This window comes from Lissotriton vulgaris, chromosome 2_1 (genome assembly GCF_964263255.1).
Source record: "Lissotriton vulgaris chromosome 2_1, aLisVul1.2, whole genome shotgun sequence".
NCBI classification, from domain to species: domain Eukaryota; kingdom Metazoa; phylum Chordata; class Amphibia; order Caudata; family Salamandridae; genus Lissotriton; species Lissotriton vulgaris.
This window is the reverse complement of record NC_141687.1, coordinates 1,918,386,594-1,918,402,360: the sequence shown is the minus strand read 5'-3', so window position 1 is coordinate 1,918,402,360 and position 15,767 is coordinate 1,918,386,594. Positions and strand designations below refer to the sequence as shown.

Genomic DNA, 15,767 nt, shown 5'->3' with positions numbered 1-15,767 from the left:
ACCTTCCTTAGAGTCAGATATTAGGAAACACAGAAAATAACTAAAGGCCTTTCTCTTCAGACATACATTCGTACTACAGACTGCCCTGCCGCTCTACTTCCTTGTTTCAAGGCTTCTGTATCTCATTGCCACTCTAACAGCATAAAAAAAGCTATCTTGGGGTAGTGAAAGTGCTGTACCGAAACAATAAATAAAAATCCCATGGGGAATCATGCTAGATCCATACTTTGACACATCCATAAAAATCACATTCAACATTCAGTTGCTGTTATTATTTGAAAAGATACATCCACTGTGAACATCCCTTAACGTTGGTCTTCAACATCACAGATTCAACAACACAGAGACATGGTGAAAATTAAGTCTGCGCAGTATTTATTTTCAGAAAAACAAATAGGGGGGTCGATATGAATCATGAACGAGGGATAGAGTGAGCAAAGAAACATAACAGACACTCTCACAGTTTTCTGGAGTAGCTACTTTGACGCTACAACAGCAATGGTTCCATGAACAACTATCCTTAGCCATTGCAAGCACTGAAGAACAAGTTATTTACCTTCAAGTAAGGCCTTTTCTGGTAAATACTGTATCTAATAACAGATTTCTCACCCTTTGAATATTCCCCAGGCATCAGAATGGAACAGAAACTCTTTAGCAGTACCCTTGAGAGCCGGTAGGTTGCATCGTACGGCTCCATATTGATGTCAGTTTGCATGGGTGGTGCTGCTCCATTCATCAGCTATGGAGCAGATTGACAACAGTTGCTCTCTAGGCTTTCTGAGCCCCAAACGCAGAGCCTAATAGACAATTGGCTAGGACCAGTATGCAGAGATCTAGACTTGGTACCTTTTTAGATGGAAAAACAAGCAAGTTCAAGGAAAACATAGGAGAGAGGGGTGGTGAGGAATCTGTGGTTGGATAGAGTATCAGAACGATGATGAAAAAGAGTCATTACTTTCGAAAGAAAGGAGCCTTGGGTTCTCAGAACCAGTTTATCTGGGAAGAATATGTTGTATGGCAGGTTGATAGAGAGTGCCTGTACGTCGCTCGCACGGTGGCCCAATGTTATGGTGACGAGAAAAACTGTCTTAAAGACGAGAAGCTGCGAAGGACAGCTAATCATTGGTTCAAAGAATAACACATTAGGTGTGTGAGGACCAACTTGAGATCTCAGTGAGGCATAAAAAAATGAGAGGCTGGAAGCCTATGGTGCAAACTTTTTTAAAAAGTACATCACAATGATCGCAACTGTAGAAAAGCTAAAAGACCCAACACGTATCCTGTAAGTGTGCTCAAAGCACACCACACAAAAAAGCTACACTTCTGAAAGTTTGGATTGAAGTGAGACAATCCGCAGAGTAGCACAATAAGCTACAAACTTGTCCCAATAGCAGGTTATACTGATTTGGTGGAGGGATGCCTGGCTGTCTAAATGACATCGACAACCACAGGAAGAAGGTCTAAAGCAGTTAACTGCTGTGGCTCGATCTCCAAGCACAGAGATGGAGGTTGTACAGGCTAGGGTGCTTCTGTGACTGAAGATCCTCCTGAAGCAGCCTGATCAGAGGACAGATGCTACTGCCCATGAGGTCTGGATACCACACTCTCCTTGCCCAATCCAGTGCCACTAGGATGACTTGGCCCTGGTCATTCCTGAAACTTTTTCAGTAGCCATGGCAGGAGAGGTAAAAAAGTAAAGTCATATACGAGTCCGAGCTCAACCCCAGAAGGAATGCATCTGTGAGGGAGTACTGTGGAACTCCAACATGCAAAAGTGCTAACAGAGCACATTATCAGCAGTGGCGAAGAGATAAGAGTCATGGTTCTCTGCATTCATATTGTGACACCTCAAGAGTAATTATCATTTATTATCTGCCAGAGTTCGTCCAGGACTGGTGTTTAGAGATTCCACCAGGTGGTGTACCACCTAGAATATCCCCTGGTCTTACAGCCACTTACAGAGTTGTAGTACCTCAAGACTAGGCAACGTGATCCCTACCCACCGTGCTTGCTGCAGTACCCCATGACAGTAATGTTGCCTGTGAGAACCTGTACTAACCTCCCATTGATGGATGGTAGGAAGGCCTTTAATGTCAAGCGGATCACCCTTAACTATATAAAACTGATGTTGAGGCAGGTTTCGGATGGAGACCCGAGTCCTTGGATCTCTACCTCTCTTAGATGGCCTCCCCAGCCCAGAATTGATTAATCTGTGACCACTGTCATTTCTGGGTGGGGTAAAGAGAGGGGTCTGCCACTGGCCCAATCACTGTCTAGCACACATCACTGTGGATCTTTTGCGGTCTCCTCTGAAAGCTGGATGGAAATAGTTTCGTTCCCCATGGGCTGTGCCCACTGGGACTCCACATCCCACTGCAGGGACCCCCATATCCAAAATGTCTTCAACCCTCAGTTCTGGGAGGAGGGGAGAGGGCGGTACACCCCAGAAGTGACAGTGTGGATGGAGGCGTATCTAAGCAAAACCCCTTGTGTGTTGATGTCCGTTTATGTCACTTTCCACGCCCTCAGGCAAGGAGTATAAACAAATGTCAATACCGGTGTGCAGACTGCCAACTTGCAACATTTTTAGATGTCAAAACACGGAGCAAGAAGGTGAGAGGGGCTCGATGAATCTACGGTTAGATACAGAATCCACCAGAAGGATTATGTTACTTACCCTGTAAGCATCTGTTCGTGGCATTTAGTGCTGTAGATACACATGCTCTGCATACTCCTGCCATCTAGTGTTGGGTCTGGAGTTGTGCACTTTGTTTTTCCACGAAGAAGTCTTTCTAGTCAAGAGACTGAGGGACTTCTCCTCTCGGTGATACTGAGCATGGGCATCGACTCCTTTGTTAGATCGTCATACCACAGAGGGGTGAGAAAGGAGTGTAAAGAATGTATAAGTACAAAGATGTTCATGCCAAACGTAAGTGTATCACATAAGTATGTAATGTAACTACACTGGCCACAGGCATCCGGGAGGAGGGAGGGCACATGTGAATCTACAGCACTACGTGCCACGAACAAATGCTTACAGGGTAAGTTACATAATGCATTCAATGGCATGTGTTGCTGTAGATACACATGCTCTGCACAGACTGTAAAGCAGTCCCTCGTAAGAAGCGGTGGCTAGCCTTTGGGAGTTGCAGTAGTTTGAAAAAGAGTATGTAGCACTACCTGACCTGCATTAGCTTGTTGGCGTACTAAAATAGTAGTGTTTGGTAAAGGTGTATGGGTAGACTATGTAGCTGCATTACAAATGTCAGCTATGGGAATATTTCCTAAAACGGCCATAGTAACTCCCTTTTTATGACTGGAATGTGCTCTGGGAATAACAGATAAAGGTCTTTTGGCCTTAATGTAGTACACTTTGATACATTTGACTATCCAACTGGCAATGCCAAATTTGGATACTAGGTTGCCCTTATGAAGTGGAGAAAACTCTACAAAGAGTTGTTTTGTTTTCCTGAAAGTTTTAGTTCTGTCTATGTAGAACATGAGCGCTCTTTTTACATCTAGGGTATGAAGAGCTGTTTCTGCTACAGAAGTAGGGGAAAGAACTGGGGCGCAAGAGATTGATTGATGCAAAACTGAGAGATTAACATAGGTAGGAATTTAGGATTAGTACGAACCAGCTTGTCATTATGTATTTGAAAAAATGGTTCTTCTAAGGTTAAAGGCTGGAGTCCACTAACACACCTGAGTGAGGTAATGACAACTTAGAATGCCACTTTCTATGAAAAAACTGGAGGAGGCATTAGTGTAGAGGCTCGAAAGGGGGGACACGTGAGTCTGGCTAGATCAACATTAAGGATCCAAGAAGGTGCTGGAGGAGCTTGAGGAAGAACGCCTCTTTTAAGACCTTCCAAGAGTGCCTTAATGACCGGGATTTTGAACAGTGAGAGATGCTGTCTATTTTGGAGATAGGCAGCCACTGCAGCGAGGTGTAACCTAATGAAAGTGTAGTCTAAATTAGCCTTTTGCAATTGAAGTAGGTAGCAGATAATGTCTTGCACCGTAGCTTTCATAGGATCAATTTGTTTGGGTTGGCAGTAGCAAACTAAAAGTTTCCATTTTGCAGCATAACATGCTCTAGTTTTGAGTTTGCGTGCTTGCTTGAGGTAAATTAAGATAGCCATACTCTATCTCAGGAGCCAAGATGCTAAATGTAAAGTTTTAGGGTCTGGGTGTCTTATTTGTCCTTGATTCTGAGTGAGAAGGTCTGGCCTGCTGGGAAGCTTCTCATGTGGCTCAATGGTTAGAGCGGCAGACCCTGATGCAGTGGTCTAGCCCGGGACCAGGGTTCAATACCCAGCCTCGGCGGGTCTTGGGCTCAAAATATTCCACGGACCTGATAATTCTCACCTCGGTGCCTATTCCAATCATGGAGTCCCACTGTGCAACTCTGGGCAATAGCTTGCTTAATCTCCACAATGGCCCCCACAACGCTAAAGATGCCTGGCCGTCACCTTGGGGTGCCCAGGAGTGGACGCCTCACAGGGAATGCCTGGATTGGTTCCACAGCGGTATTCGTACAAGTGCCTTGAGACCCTTGCGGGTGAGTAGTGCGATATACAAGTATCAATTTACATTTACATGTGGAACTAATGAGAGATCTAATAGTGCCATGTACACGGGTTGACGTGCCCACGTGGGAGCTTCCAGGATAATGGTGAGAGATGCTTGCCCGAGGTTCCAAACCAAAAACAAAACAAGAGGGAGAGATGGAACAATGTAGGCAAAAATCCCTGACCAACTCATCAACTGTGAGTTGCCCTTGGATAGTGGCTGTGGGTACCTGGATGCGAAGTATGAACATTGTGTGCTTTCGACTGTGGTGAAAAGGTCTATACGAGGAAACCCCAAATTTTGAAAGTATGGAAGGATGACTTGTGGGTGGAGTTCCACTTGTGGGTCCGTTGCTGCATCCTGCTGAGTAGGTCTAATAAATGTTGTTCGCTCCTGGCAGATATTCTGCTAAGAGATGAATTTGGTGGAGAAAATCTCAGTCCCATATTGTCTGAGACAGTTGACAGTTGAGAAGACCACCCTCACCACCCCCTGTTTTTGTAAATAATGCATGGCTGTCATTGTCTGTCTGGACTAGGACAACCTTGTGAGATCAGTGAGGGACGAAAGCCTTTAGTGGTAGGAAGATCACCTGAAGTTCCAAGCAGTTTATATGTAGTGATTTATGTTTGGCCTTGAACCGTGAGATCTTGTAGATGGACACCCAAACCCATCTCCAATGAGTTTGTGGTGAGAGTGAGGAACAGGGTCTAGAAAAGGCTGCTCCTGTAGCAGGTTGTTGGTGTTCCACCATTGCAGAGAACGGTGAGTGCAGTGGTCTATCTACACTAGAACTTCTAGGTGACCTTGTGATTGAAACCACTGGCGGCTAGACAATTCTGTCAGGGAAGCATGTATTACCTTGCGTGGAGAACTGTGGTAATGCAAGAGCCCCTCGTGGTATTCAAACCTTACTTCGCAGCCGGGACTGCGCATTACTGTTTCTACGCATTTTTTACTTTGCAGGTACAATTACTTAAGATGCTTTTAGTACGCATGCTACTTGTACGCAAATACTGTTACTTCGCAAACAGGTTTCTTCGCAGGCTAACATTGCAGTGTGTCCTGTGACTCGTTGTTTGTCTTGTCAACATGTTCCTCAGACGGCAATACTTGCTGCTCCATCCATGACTCCATGCACTGTAAAATGTGCTGAGGATGTGCCCCCCGCACATTCAATGTACGTTTACACGATGAAGGATATAGCACAGGTGGGGGGGGGGGGGGGGGGGCAGGTAGCCCCACGTCAATTCTGACACATTCAAACTGTCCGGGGTCTTCAGCAAACTGCGCTTTGAATTCTGGGCATACTAGTTTTTCGCACTGAGCGTATAAGCTTACAACTTCCTGTAGAGAGGAGGTTGCTAACAGCAGGGCTGCCTGGAGGGGTTCAGTGTGTTTATCTAAAATTTCGGGAACAATTTTCTGTAATCCTAGTCACCTGTAGGCACTCCAAATTTGATTGCAAGAGTGGAATGGAGGGGTAACATAGATTTAATGATTTGCCGAGGATCACGCGTATTGGACAAGTGGAGAAGCCGAGACCTAGGTCTGCCCAAGACCAACCTGAAAACGTGGTTTCTCTTTTCAACTTGGTCCTCCCGCAACCAGGCACGTCCGTGGCTCCCCTGCTTTCTTTTAGAGCTGTACCCTCTTAAGAAAACTGTTTTCGGGGGCCCGTGTACAATTATGCGGTGTTTGTTAAGAGGTAATGCACAACAGAGCCTTGTAACTCTACGGGTCTGCAACAGGGCTGTTTAATTCTGGAGTCGGTTTAATGTCTGGTCTGCCACCTACCTTGAGGCTGTGCCCACCAGGGTGTCAGCGCAAGGGGGTTCTGGGCTCCGCACAACACATAGCCCTGCCGCGCATACAGGGGAAACCTCAGGTTTCATGAAATATTAATGTATGGTGCGAGCCGGCGTAGTGTTATGGCGTCAATATTGCTATTAGTGTTCCCCTAAGGGTCGGTGCTGGCACACACTGGTCTGGACTGCAAGGGGGTGGGGGGTGGCACTGCACCACCCTAATGCATAGAATTGGTATGCGTAATAAAATGCAGCGGTGAAAGAGCATATTTAATTAGTTTCACATTATTTGCGTACTAAAAGCATGCTCAGTATAATATTGCTAAGTAATGTTTTTTGCTATGTAAAAACATCGCAGTAAATTCATGCGTAGTAATGGTCTGCAGACACATTACAGCCTGAAATGTGAGAGTTTGTTTCATTGGAACTGTGGTAGAGTTACCTGAATGTTCTGAACACTACTGGGATTGGGATAAACTAATTCTAACTAAGTGTTGAGAATTGCTCCTAAGTAAGGTTAAATTTGGAGAGGTTGAAGATGAGACGTGGGGACATTTATTGTAAACCCTAGTCTGTGTAGTAGATCTACTGTCAACTGAGTGTACCATTGGCACTGTAGGTGGGTACTGGCTTTGATAGGCCAATCGTCTAGCTATGGGAATATGTGAACATTTTGTCTTCACAGATGTGTTGCAACTACTGCCAAAAAGATTGTGAAAACTCGTGGTTCTGTGGTCACTTCGAATGGTAGAACTTTGAATGGGTAATGCTTGCCCGATATGACAAGTCTGAGGTATCTGTGGTGTGTAGGGTGTACTAGATCAAGGAAATAGACATCCTTTAGGTCCATAGAGAATATATACTCCTGATCCTTGTTGAAGCGGGATGAGTTATATAGCCCCTTTGAGAAGAATCAATCAATCAATCATGGTATTTATAGAGCGCACTACATACCTGTGAGGCTCTCAAGGCGAGGGGGGGGGGGTGGGGGGGGCTGCTACTGTTCGAAGAGCCAGGTCTTGAGGGGCCTCCTGAAGGTTAGGAGGTCTTCGGTCTGCCGCAGGTGGATGGGGAGGGTGTTCCATGTCTTGGTGGCGAGGTGGGAAAATGATCTGCCGCAGCCGGTCACTCTTCGCATGCCGGGAATGGTGGCGAGGGAGTGGTCGGTCGAGCGGAGCTGGCGGGTGGGGTTGAGGTACGCTGGTCCGGTGTTGTGGAGTGCCTTGTGTGCGTGGGTGAGGAGCTTGAAGGTTATACTCTTGTTGACGGGGAGCCAGTGTTGGTCTCTCAGGTGGGGTGTGATGTGGCTGCGGCGAAGGATGTCAAGGATCAGGCGTGCTGAGGCGTTCTGGATGCTTTGGAGCCATTTCAGGAGTTTGGCTGGGGCTCCTGAGTAGAGTGCGTTGCCATAGTCCAGTCTACTGCTGACAAGGGCCTGGGTGACCGTCCTTCTAGTTTCGGTGGGGATCCACTTGAAGATCCTGCAAAGCATGCGGAAGGTTTCGAAGCAGGAGGAGGAGACGGCGTTGACCTGCTTTGTGCTGGAGAGGGTGGAGTCGAGGATGATCCCAAGGTTGCGAGCGTGGTCGGTGAGTGTGGGGGTGCTCCTAGTACAGTCGGCCACCAGGAGTCGTCCCAGGTCGAGGGGGTGGATCCAAGGATGAGGACCTCCGTCTTGTCTGAGTTGAGCTTCAGTCGGCTGTTTCTCATCCAGTCGGCAATGGCCTTCATTCCCTCGTGGAGGTTGGTTTTGGCGGTGTGGGGGTCTTTGGTGAGGGAGAGGATCAGCTGGGTGTCGTCGGCGTAGGAGATGATGTTGAAGTTGTGCCTTTGTGCGATGTGGGCGAGCGGTGCAATGTAGACGCTGAACAACGTTCGGCTGAGGGATGAGCCTTTGGGTACACCGCAGATTATCTCTGTAGTTTTGGAGCGGAAGGTGGGGAGGCGGACAGTCTGAGTTCTGCTGGAGAGGAAGGAGGTGGTCCAGGCCACGGCCTTCTCCTGGATTCCGGCGTCGTGGAGGCATGTTTGTAGTGTGTGGTGGCAGACCATGTTGAAGGCGGCTGACAGGTCCAGGAGGATGAGGGCTGCAGTTTCTCTGTTGTCGAGCAGAGTACTGATGTCGTCTGTGGCGGCGATGAGGGCGGTTTTGATGCTGTGGTTGCTGCGGAACCCGGACTGGGACGGGTCGAGGATGCTGCTCTCCTCGAGGAAGCTGGTCAGTTGTTTGTTGATGGCTTTTTCGATGACCTTCGCCGGGAACGGGAGCAGGGAGATGGGTCGGAAGTTCTTGAGGTCCGCCTTGGGTTTCTTGAGCAAGGCGTTGATCTCTGCGTGCTTCCAGCTCTCCGGGAAGGTCACTGTCTAGAAGAAGATGTTGATGGTTTTCCAGATATGGGGTGCGATGGTGCTGCTGAATTTCTTGAATATGTGGTGTGGGCAAGGGTCTTCCGGCGATCCGGAGTGGACGGTGTTCATGATCTTGATGGTGTTGTCATCGGTGATGTTGGTCCAGGCGAGCAGGAGGTTGGTGCGGGTGGTGGTCGTGGGAGCGGGGGGTCTCATCGGTTTCCGGGGTGGTGATGGCGTTGAAGCTGTCGTGGATGTCCGTGATCTTGCGATGGAAGAAGGTGGCCAGCGAGTCGCATAGGTCTTGTGATGGTAAGATGTCGCTGGTGTTCGAACTGGGGTTGGAGAGTTCCTTCACGATGCTGAAGAGCTCTCTGCTGTTGTGTGCCTTGATGTCTAGGCGGTCTTTGAAGGAGGTCCTTTTGGGGGATTTGATGAGGTGGACATGTCTGTCGGTGGCGTTCTTGTGGGCTGTGTAGCTTTCCGGTGTTCGTTCGGCAATCCAGTATTTTTCGAGTTTTCAGCAGGTTCGCTTTGAGGCCTGTAGGTCTTCGGTGAACTAGCTGGCTCTCTTGCTGGTGCGGGTGTTAGAGGTCTTCTTGAGCGGGCGAGGGTGTTGGCGCAGTCGTCGATCCATTGTCTGAGGCTGCGGCGGCGGGTGGGTCTGCGGGTGGGCTCTGGGTGATGGAGGTGGTTAGCTGGTCCTCGCTGACCTTGCTCCAGTGGTCGGTACAGTGGAGTTCAGTGGTGTGGTTGAAGAAGATGTGGGTGCTAGCCAAGAAGACGGGTCAAGCGTGTAGCCAGCAGAGTGGGTTGGTGTTGTGACGAGTTGTCTGAGTCCGAGGTTGGCGACGTTGTCAATCAGGGTGGAAGAGTTGCCGGCCTCGTTGTTCACTAGATGAAAGTTCAGGTCCTCGAGGAGGATGTAGTCCATGGAGGCGAGGCCGTGAGTGCTGATAAAGTCGGAGATGGAATCGCTGAACTGCGGTCGGCGTCTGGGGGCTCTGTAGGTGAGGGTGCCCCTGAGGGTGGTGTTGGGGTCGGTGTGGATCTGGAAATACAGGTGTTTGGCAGTGCTGAGGGCGTCGTCAGTGTCTGTCGAGATTTTGAGAGTGTTTCTGTGGACGATGGCAATTCCTCCTCCTACTCCGTTGCGGGTGATCGTGTGGCTATGCCGATTTTGGGTGCCGAGGCGGGGGTCAGCCAGGTCTTCGCCAGGAAGGCGACGTCTGGGGCGTTGGTGTCGAGTTGGTCCCAGAGTTTGACGGCGTGTTTGCCGGCGGATCGGGTGTTAAGCAGGATGCATCTGAGGAAGTTGGGTTCTACGGTAGGTGGGTTGGCAGGCCAGATGCCGGTGAAGCTGCATTTCCGGCAGGTGAAGGGTCCTTGGGTGTGCTTCGGGGCGGCCAGGCTGCAGGTGCGTGATCGTCCGGTGTGGAGTGCGTGAGGGTGCTGGAGTCGTAGTAGAGGTGGGCGTTGTGGTGTCTGCGGGGGCCAGGGGTCCTGGTGCTGGGCGTGGTCCAATACTGGTTGTCTCTATGTGTGGATAAGAGAAAATGAAACAAAAATACCTGTTTTATGGACTGTTTGTGCAGCTCAACATTATGGAAAGCAGCTGCCCTAGCAATAACTTGCTGAAAAGACGTGACATCTTCTGAAGGTGAGGGATGAGCAGGATACAGATCTAAGACTTTGGGGGTAATGGGATCAGTGTTGTATGAATCCCATAGGTCAGGATCCCCTAATGGCCCTTGTAACCCCCATCATCTGTATCTGGTCACCCTGGAGGTGAGGCCTCAAGTGGGTCAGGTGGTTGATATCTATGAGGGAATGGAGGGGATAGTGGTGGAGGAGGCTGGTGTACAGGACTGGTGGCTTTGTCCTTCATCTTCCTTTGTTGAGGAACAGGGCTGTCTAGTGCTTCTTGGAAGGACAGCTTCCTCTTTGGTAGCGAAAAAGCAAGTATCCAGCCTGTGCCTTCCTGGATTTGAATTTTCCACTGGTGAACGCCTATTTTTTTGAGAATAGGCTCGACCAGAGATATGGAAGCCAATGAAGATTTAGAGGCTTTGGGCTCCGTAATGTCGCCACAAGGCTTCCGGTGTAGACCCGAGTTTTTTGCTCAACACCGAGGTAGATGTGGTCCGCTGCTGGCTCGATCCTAAAGGTCGGTTTCGTCCAAAGAAGTTGCTGCCGAAGGCTTTGCCTTGGTATCAGTTTTCGATGCCGGGCCGGAGGGCAGAGCATCCAAAACAGTCTTTCGGATCAAACCATCGCCGGAAGTCAGCGGTGGTCTGGCGACCTCTATGTGAGAATTGTTTGAGGGCTGCTTGGGAATTGAAGCAGGGTCAGGGTCTTAGTACTCACTCACTGACCGGATCGCAGACTACGCATCTCCATAGCGATCTCAATGTTGCAGCTGGAGCTTTCATCAGGAGAGAAGACCCCCCGTTTGTGTTCTGAAGCAGGCTCCACCTGGGTGTGCTCTTCAAAGAAATATCAGGAGTGTCATCTCCGCTTCTGAGAGACATTTCCAATCAGCGAACCCTTTGGTCCTATAGGGTTTTCTTGGACTGAAAGGACTTACAAGCATCGCAGTCCGCTCCCAGTGTGGGAAGGATGGGCGGAAAAACAAGCGAGTAAGCTGAATATGTTTCTTGATGATGGCAAATTTTATTGACATTAATAGTTTTGATATGTATCAGAGTTGAAGTCAGTGGTTCCGGTTAACTTACTCTCTCTTCTTTTGTCTTCTAGACTGTCTACTTCGTCCAGGAGGGTGCTACCATGAGACTCAGAAAAAAAATAAACACCATAGCGGTAAGTAATTCGTTTTCAGTCAGTGTGTTTAGAATAGGACCCTTTTTCCACACTCTTGTATAGCACGAGTCCTACTACTTTGGCACATTGATACATCTTCTATGGAAATGTGTGCACGCTGGAGTAGTCCAGAGATCGGCAGCACCTCGAAGGGCGGTCAGTCAAAGGCCAAGCTGACAAAATTCGAATGCAGCCCCCCAGATGAAACACGCAACCAAAACAATATCGCAGACAGCAAAAAAAACTAATAATCGTACCAGAGTTGAAACACGGAGCAGAGGCACACACGTCTGAAGACAGAGAAAAGAAAACAATCTAGAAAAAGTCAATGCCCATGCACACTATCACCGTGGACACAGAGTGGTGGGATGGGTCACGTTCCTCTTTGCTTTGTTGTGCTTGCGTTTGGACTTCAATTTGTACTTACCAGTAGACTTTGACTGCGAAGTGACTCTTCGAGGAATGGCCCCACAAGCAGGACCAAGCCTGCACCCATGCCCTGGAGTGAGAGTTACATAAAGGTTGTTACTTCTTATGTTCCGTGACGTACAACTTAATTTCTTGATTCCATATCGATTTTGGATACTTAAGAGCACACCTATTGCATAACTGAGTCGTGTTTCGAGCCCAGACACCAAAAACACTCCTTATATAAGCAAACTTAACATCACGGATTTTAACTTGCACTTGTCTGATACCTTACCAGATGTTGACTCGTCCCTATCTGTCCTAGATGCTGCAGTTTCCAAATGGTTGAGTGCTGCTGTAGATAAGTTTCTTCCATTGGTACCTAAGCACTCCTTGCTCCACCGTCCCCCCGCTGCATGGTTCTACGAAAATTTAAAGACCATGAAGTCTCAATGTAAGGCTCTCGAGAGGAAATGGAGACGCTCTTACTCCTTGTCTTGCAAAGTGGCCTATAAGGAAGCCCTTAGAGACTATCACAAACAGTGTAAAATGGCCAGAGCTGCCTATATTGCCAATACTGTAATACATGCCCAGAACTGCCCCCGCACACTTTTCTGTGGTGAAAAAGCTGACAGGAGCAGATTCGATCCCTGCCCCCCCTGTTTTGGACGAGTCACAATGTAATTCCATTGCAGAATTCTTCATAGCTAAGGTGGAACGTATCTATGATTCTCTGAGCCCTTCAACCTCCGATGAGGAATTACCTCTTATGTCAGTGTCTGCCCATAACAGTCTGCCCTCCCTGGTAGTCCAACTGACTGATTGGTCACCTTTTGACGATGTTTCTTTTGCTCACTGTCTGAAAAGTATCAAATCTGGCTCCCCATGTGACCCCTTCCCGGCTAAGATCCTGAAGCAACTTGACTCGGATTCCCGCCGTGTGTTGATGAAACTCCTTAACTCCTCCCTGACAGAGTCACATGTTCCACAGAAGTGGAAACATGCAATGATTATTCCTCTTCTGAAAAAGGTTGGAGCTGATGCTTCTAATTTATCCAACTTCAAGCCTATCTCGCTGCTGCCCATTTTTTCTAAGATCTTGGAAAGACATATTAACACACAGTTGACTCACCTTGTAGAGAGCTCAGGCTTCCTGCATCCGTCTCAATCAGGCTTTAGAGCGCACCATTCCACTGAAACCACACTTTTAGGAGTTACCGAGAGACTGCGCCATGGTATTGATCCCGGTGAAACATCTGCACTCATTCTTCTTGATTTAAGTGCGGCGTTCGATACCGTGTCACATTCCATCCTTCTCGCAACTCTTCGGTCCCTAGGAGTTGAGGGCCCTGCTTTAGCTTGGATAGCTTCCTTTTTAAGTGGTCGCACTTTTCAAGTCTTCTCCGCTAAAGCATCTTCTACAATCTATCCATGGCGTATGGCGTTCCCCAGGGGTCTATCCTCAGCCCACTACTATTTAACATCTATGTTAGACCCCTGGCCACTATTGTGGAGGAAGCCGGTCTTACTTTATTTTCTTACGCCGATGATACGCAAATTATTTTTTCCCTCTCTAATGTGGAAGGTAATAAAATCTCAGCTTTGAAGCAGGGTTTGACTCGAGTTTCCGAGTGGATGCAGAGCAATTTCCTCAAGCTAAATGGGGATAAGACCGAGTTTGTGATCCTGGGCAACGGTAAAGATCTATGGGGTCCTCAACATTGGCCCAAGGGTATGGGTCCTACCCCCCAACCCGTTGCTCAGGTCCGCAATCTCGGATTCCTCATTGATGAAAAGCTCACGATGCGGCAGCAGGCAGTAAAGGTGGCCTCCATTTGTTTTGACACCTTAAGATGGCTTCAAAAAATCCTGTGGATGCTCCCTATTTCAACACAGAGGACTGTAGTCCAGGCACTGGTTGTTTCCCGCCTGGTGTTCCGTAATGTCCTCTACCTTGGAGCTGACTTGACAACAGTAAATAAACTTCAAGTTGTGCAGAATGCGGCTGCACAGCTTCTTCGTAACATTCCTCGGAGAATATATGCTTCTCAAGCACTTCACGATCTTCATTGGCTTAGGATCACAAGCCAAATTAAATTCAAGGCCCTATGCCACGTTTTTAAGATCAAACAAGGCACAGCCCCTTAGTACCTTCAGGCCTACAAGCCCAGGCGCTCCTTGAGATCCTCAGGTAATGGCGATTTCATCATTCCTAGATTTAAGCTAGTAAAGATGGGCGGTCGATCTTTTTCTCATCTAGGTCCTAAATCCTGGAATGCCTTGCCTGTGACCCTAAAGACGGAAACTATCTCTTTAGCTTCCGCAAGGGACTAAAAACCTGGCTTTTTCAGCAGTGATTAGAGCAGTGCTTTTAGCAAGCTTATTTGGCAGTTCTTTCCTTCTTTTGTCTATCATTTGGCGCCGGGAAACCCACTGAGGGTAGCTCCGCGCCTTATAAGTTTAAATAAATAAATAAATAAATTCAGATCAATGTGCTTCAGACAATCACTGCATGGTTTGAAACCTGGGATTTTAGGAGGAGACAGCGTTCTCTAAAACACTGCATTTCTTTTTAAGAGTCATCGGGAGGCTGGCTAATTTGGGAGCAGAACTTCGGATCTGTGTTGGAAGTCACAGAAATAAAGGAATGTTTTGGACGCATGCAGGGTTGGTGCTTATATGCAGCTCGACTTCATCACTCCCGGGGCGGGACAGAGAAAGCAATGAGCTGTACAGTGCCACCTTGAGGCCTACTAGAAAACATTTTGGGATCCATTCTGGTGCCTATGGAAAATTCTAAGGCGAGGAATCTGCAGGTAGAAGTATCCATCCAAAATGTAAACACTCATGTAAACAATAACAATCTCCTGGTACAGAACAGTGGCATCTGTCACTAAATGTTAATCTTCAAGCACAGTACTCCAAGTCTATTTTCGAAGCACTGAACAGTAATGCTGTATGAACGGGAAAAATTATTATTGAGCATGCTAGTCATGACTGATTAGCCTTTTCATATTAAGTAGATTTTCTATAGGAGTAAACAAATAACAAATAGCATTGTACAATCTTTGTCATAACCGTGAAAGAAAGCAACCACCATCAAAAAAGGGCAGTGTTAGTACAGCTGTTATTGCCCGCTAGTTGTTACTGTGGTGCCAACATACCTTCTGTAATTAATTTCACCACCCAATGGAACACATTTTGCATCAGAAGGACACCAACTCATACTGGGAACATTAAAGTAGAAAAGGAAACAGGGATCGTATTATTATACAGACTGGTAACAGTAATATATTGCATTTGCTGAGCTGTGTAAGGTATGTACTACAACTTGTGACGAAAAACAGTAGAAGCATATTGTGTCATTAAATCTTTGTTATACTATTTATTACATTTTTCCATTTAGGATGGGGTATATGCTTGGTAGAAGACATATAGCTCTAAAAAGCTAATTTGTTAATGTCAAACACTCAACAAATTTACAATTCGCACATTGAGCAAAATATAACTGAAAGTTTATGTATAAAGTACATATATATACATATATATATATATATATATATCAGTTAGCCTTGAAGGAAAAGTCACACTTTAAAGTTAGAAAACATGGTCTCATAAAACAAAAGAAAATGGTAGCATAAGTTTTAGAAACATTTTGTTTCACCAGTATCAGCTCCGAGTATATATGGTTCTAAAAAATTTTGTGGGTTTACAAAGGTAAATCGAAGAACACAGCCTTACCCAAAACCAATCTTGTTCCAGGTGAAATTTGCATGCAGACTTTTACCCAACTGACATTAGATGTCCTAA

At 47.2% G+C, this 15,767-nt stretch overlaps 1 protein-coding gene across 11 annotated transcripts in view; it reads right to left on the bottom strand.

Moving 5' to 3' along the window:
- The window catches only part of AKAP13 (A-kinase anchoring protein 13), a 1,375,395-nt gene that overhangs the window by 515,887 nt on the left and 843,741 nt on the right, over positions 1-15,767 (bottom strand). For 6 of the 11 annotated variants that reach the window (XM_086958098.1, XM_086958099.1, XM_086958104.1 and 3 more), the window contains one exon: positions 15,122-15,184. The exons of the other annotated variants lie outside the window; for them this stretch is intronic. In XM_086958098.1, the coding sequence (XP_086814224.1) occupies positions 15,122-15,184 (63 nt within the window). The remainder of the gene's footprint in view (positions 1-15,121; positions 15,185-15,767) is intronic. 11 annotated transcript variants of the gene reach the window in all.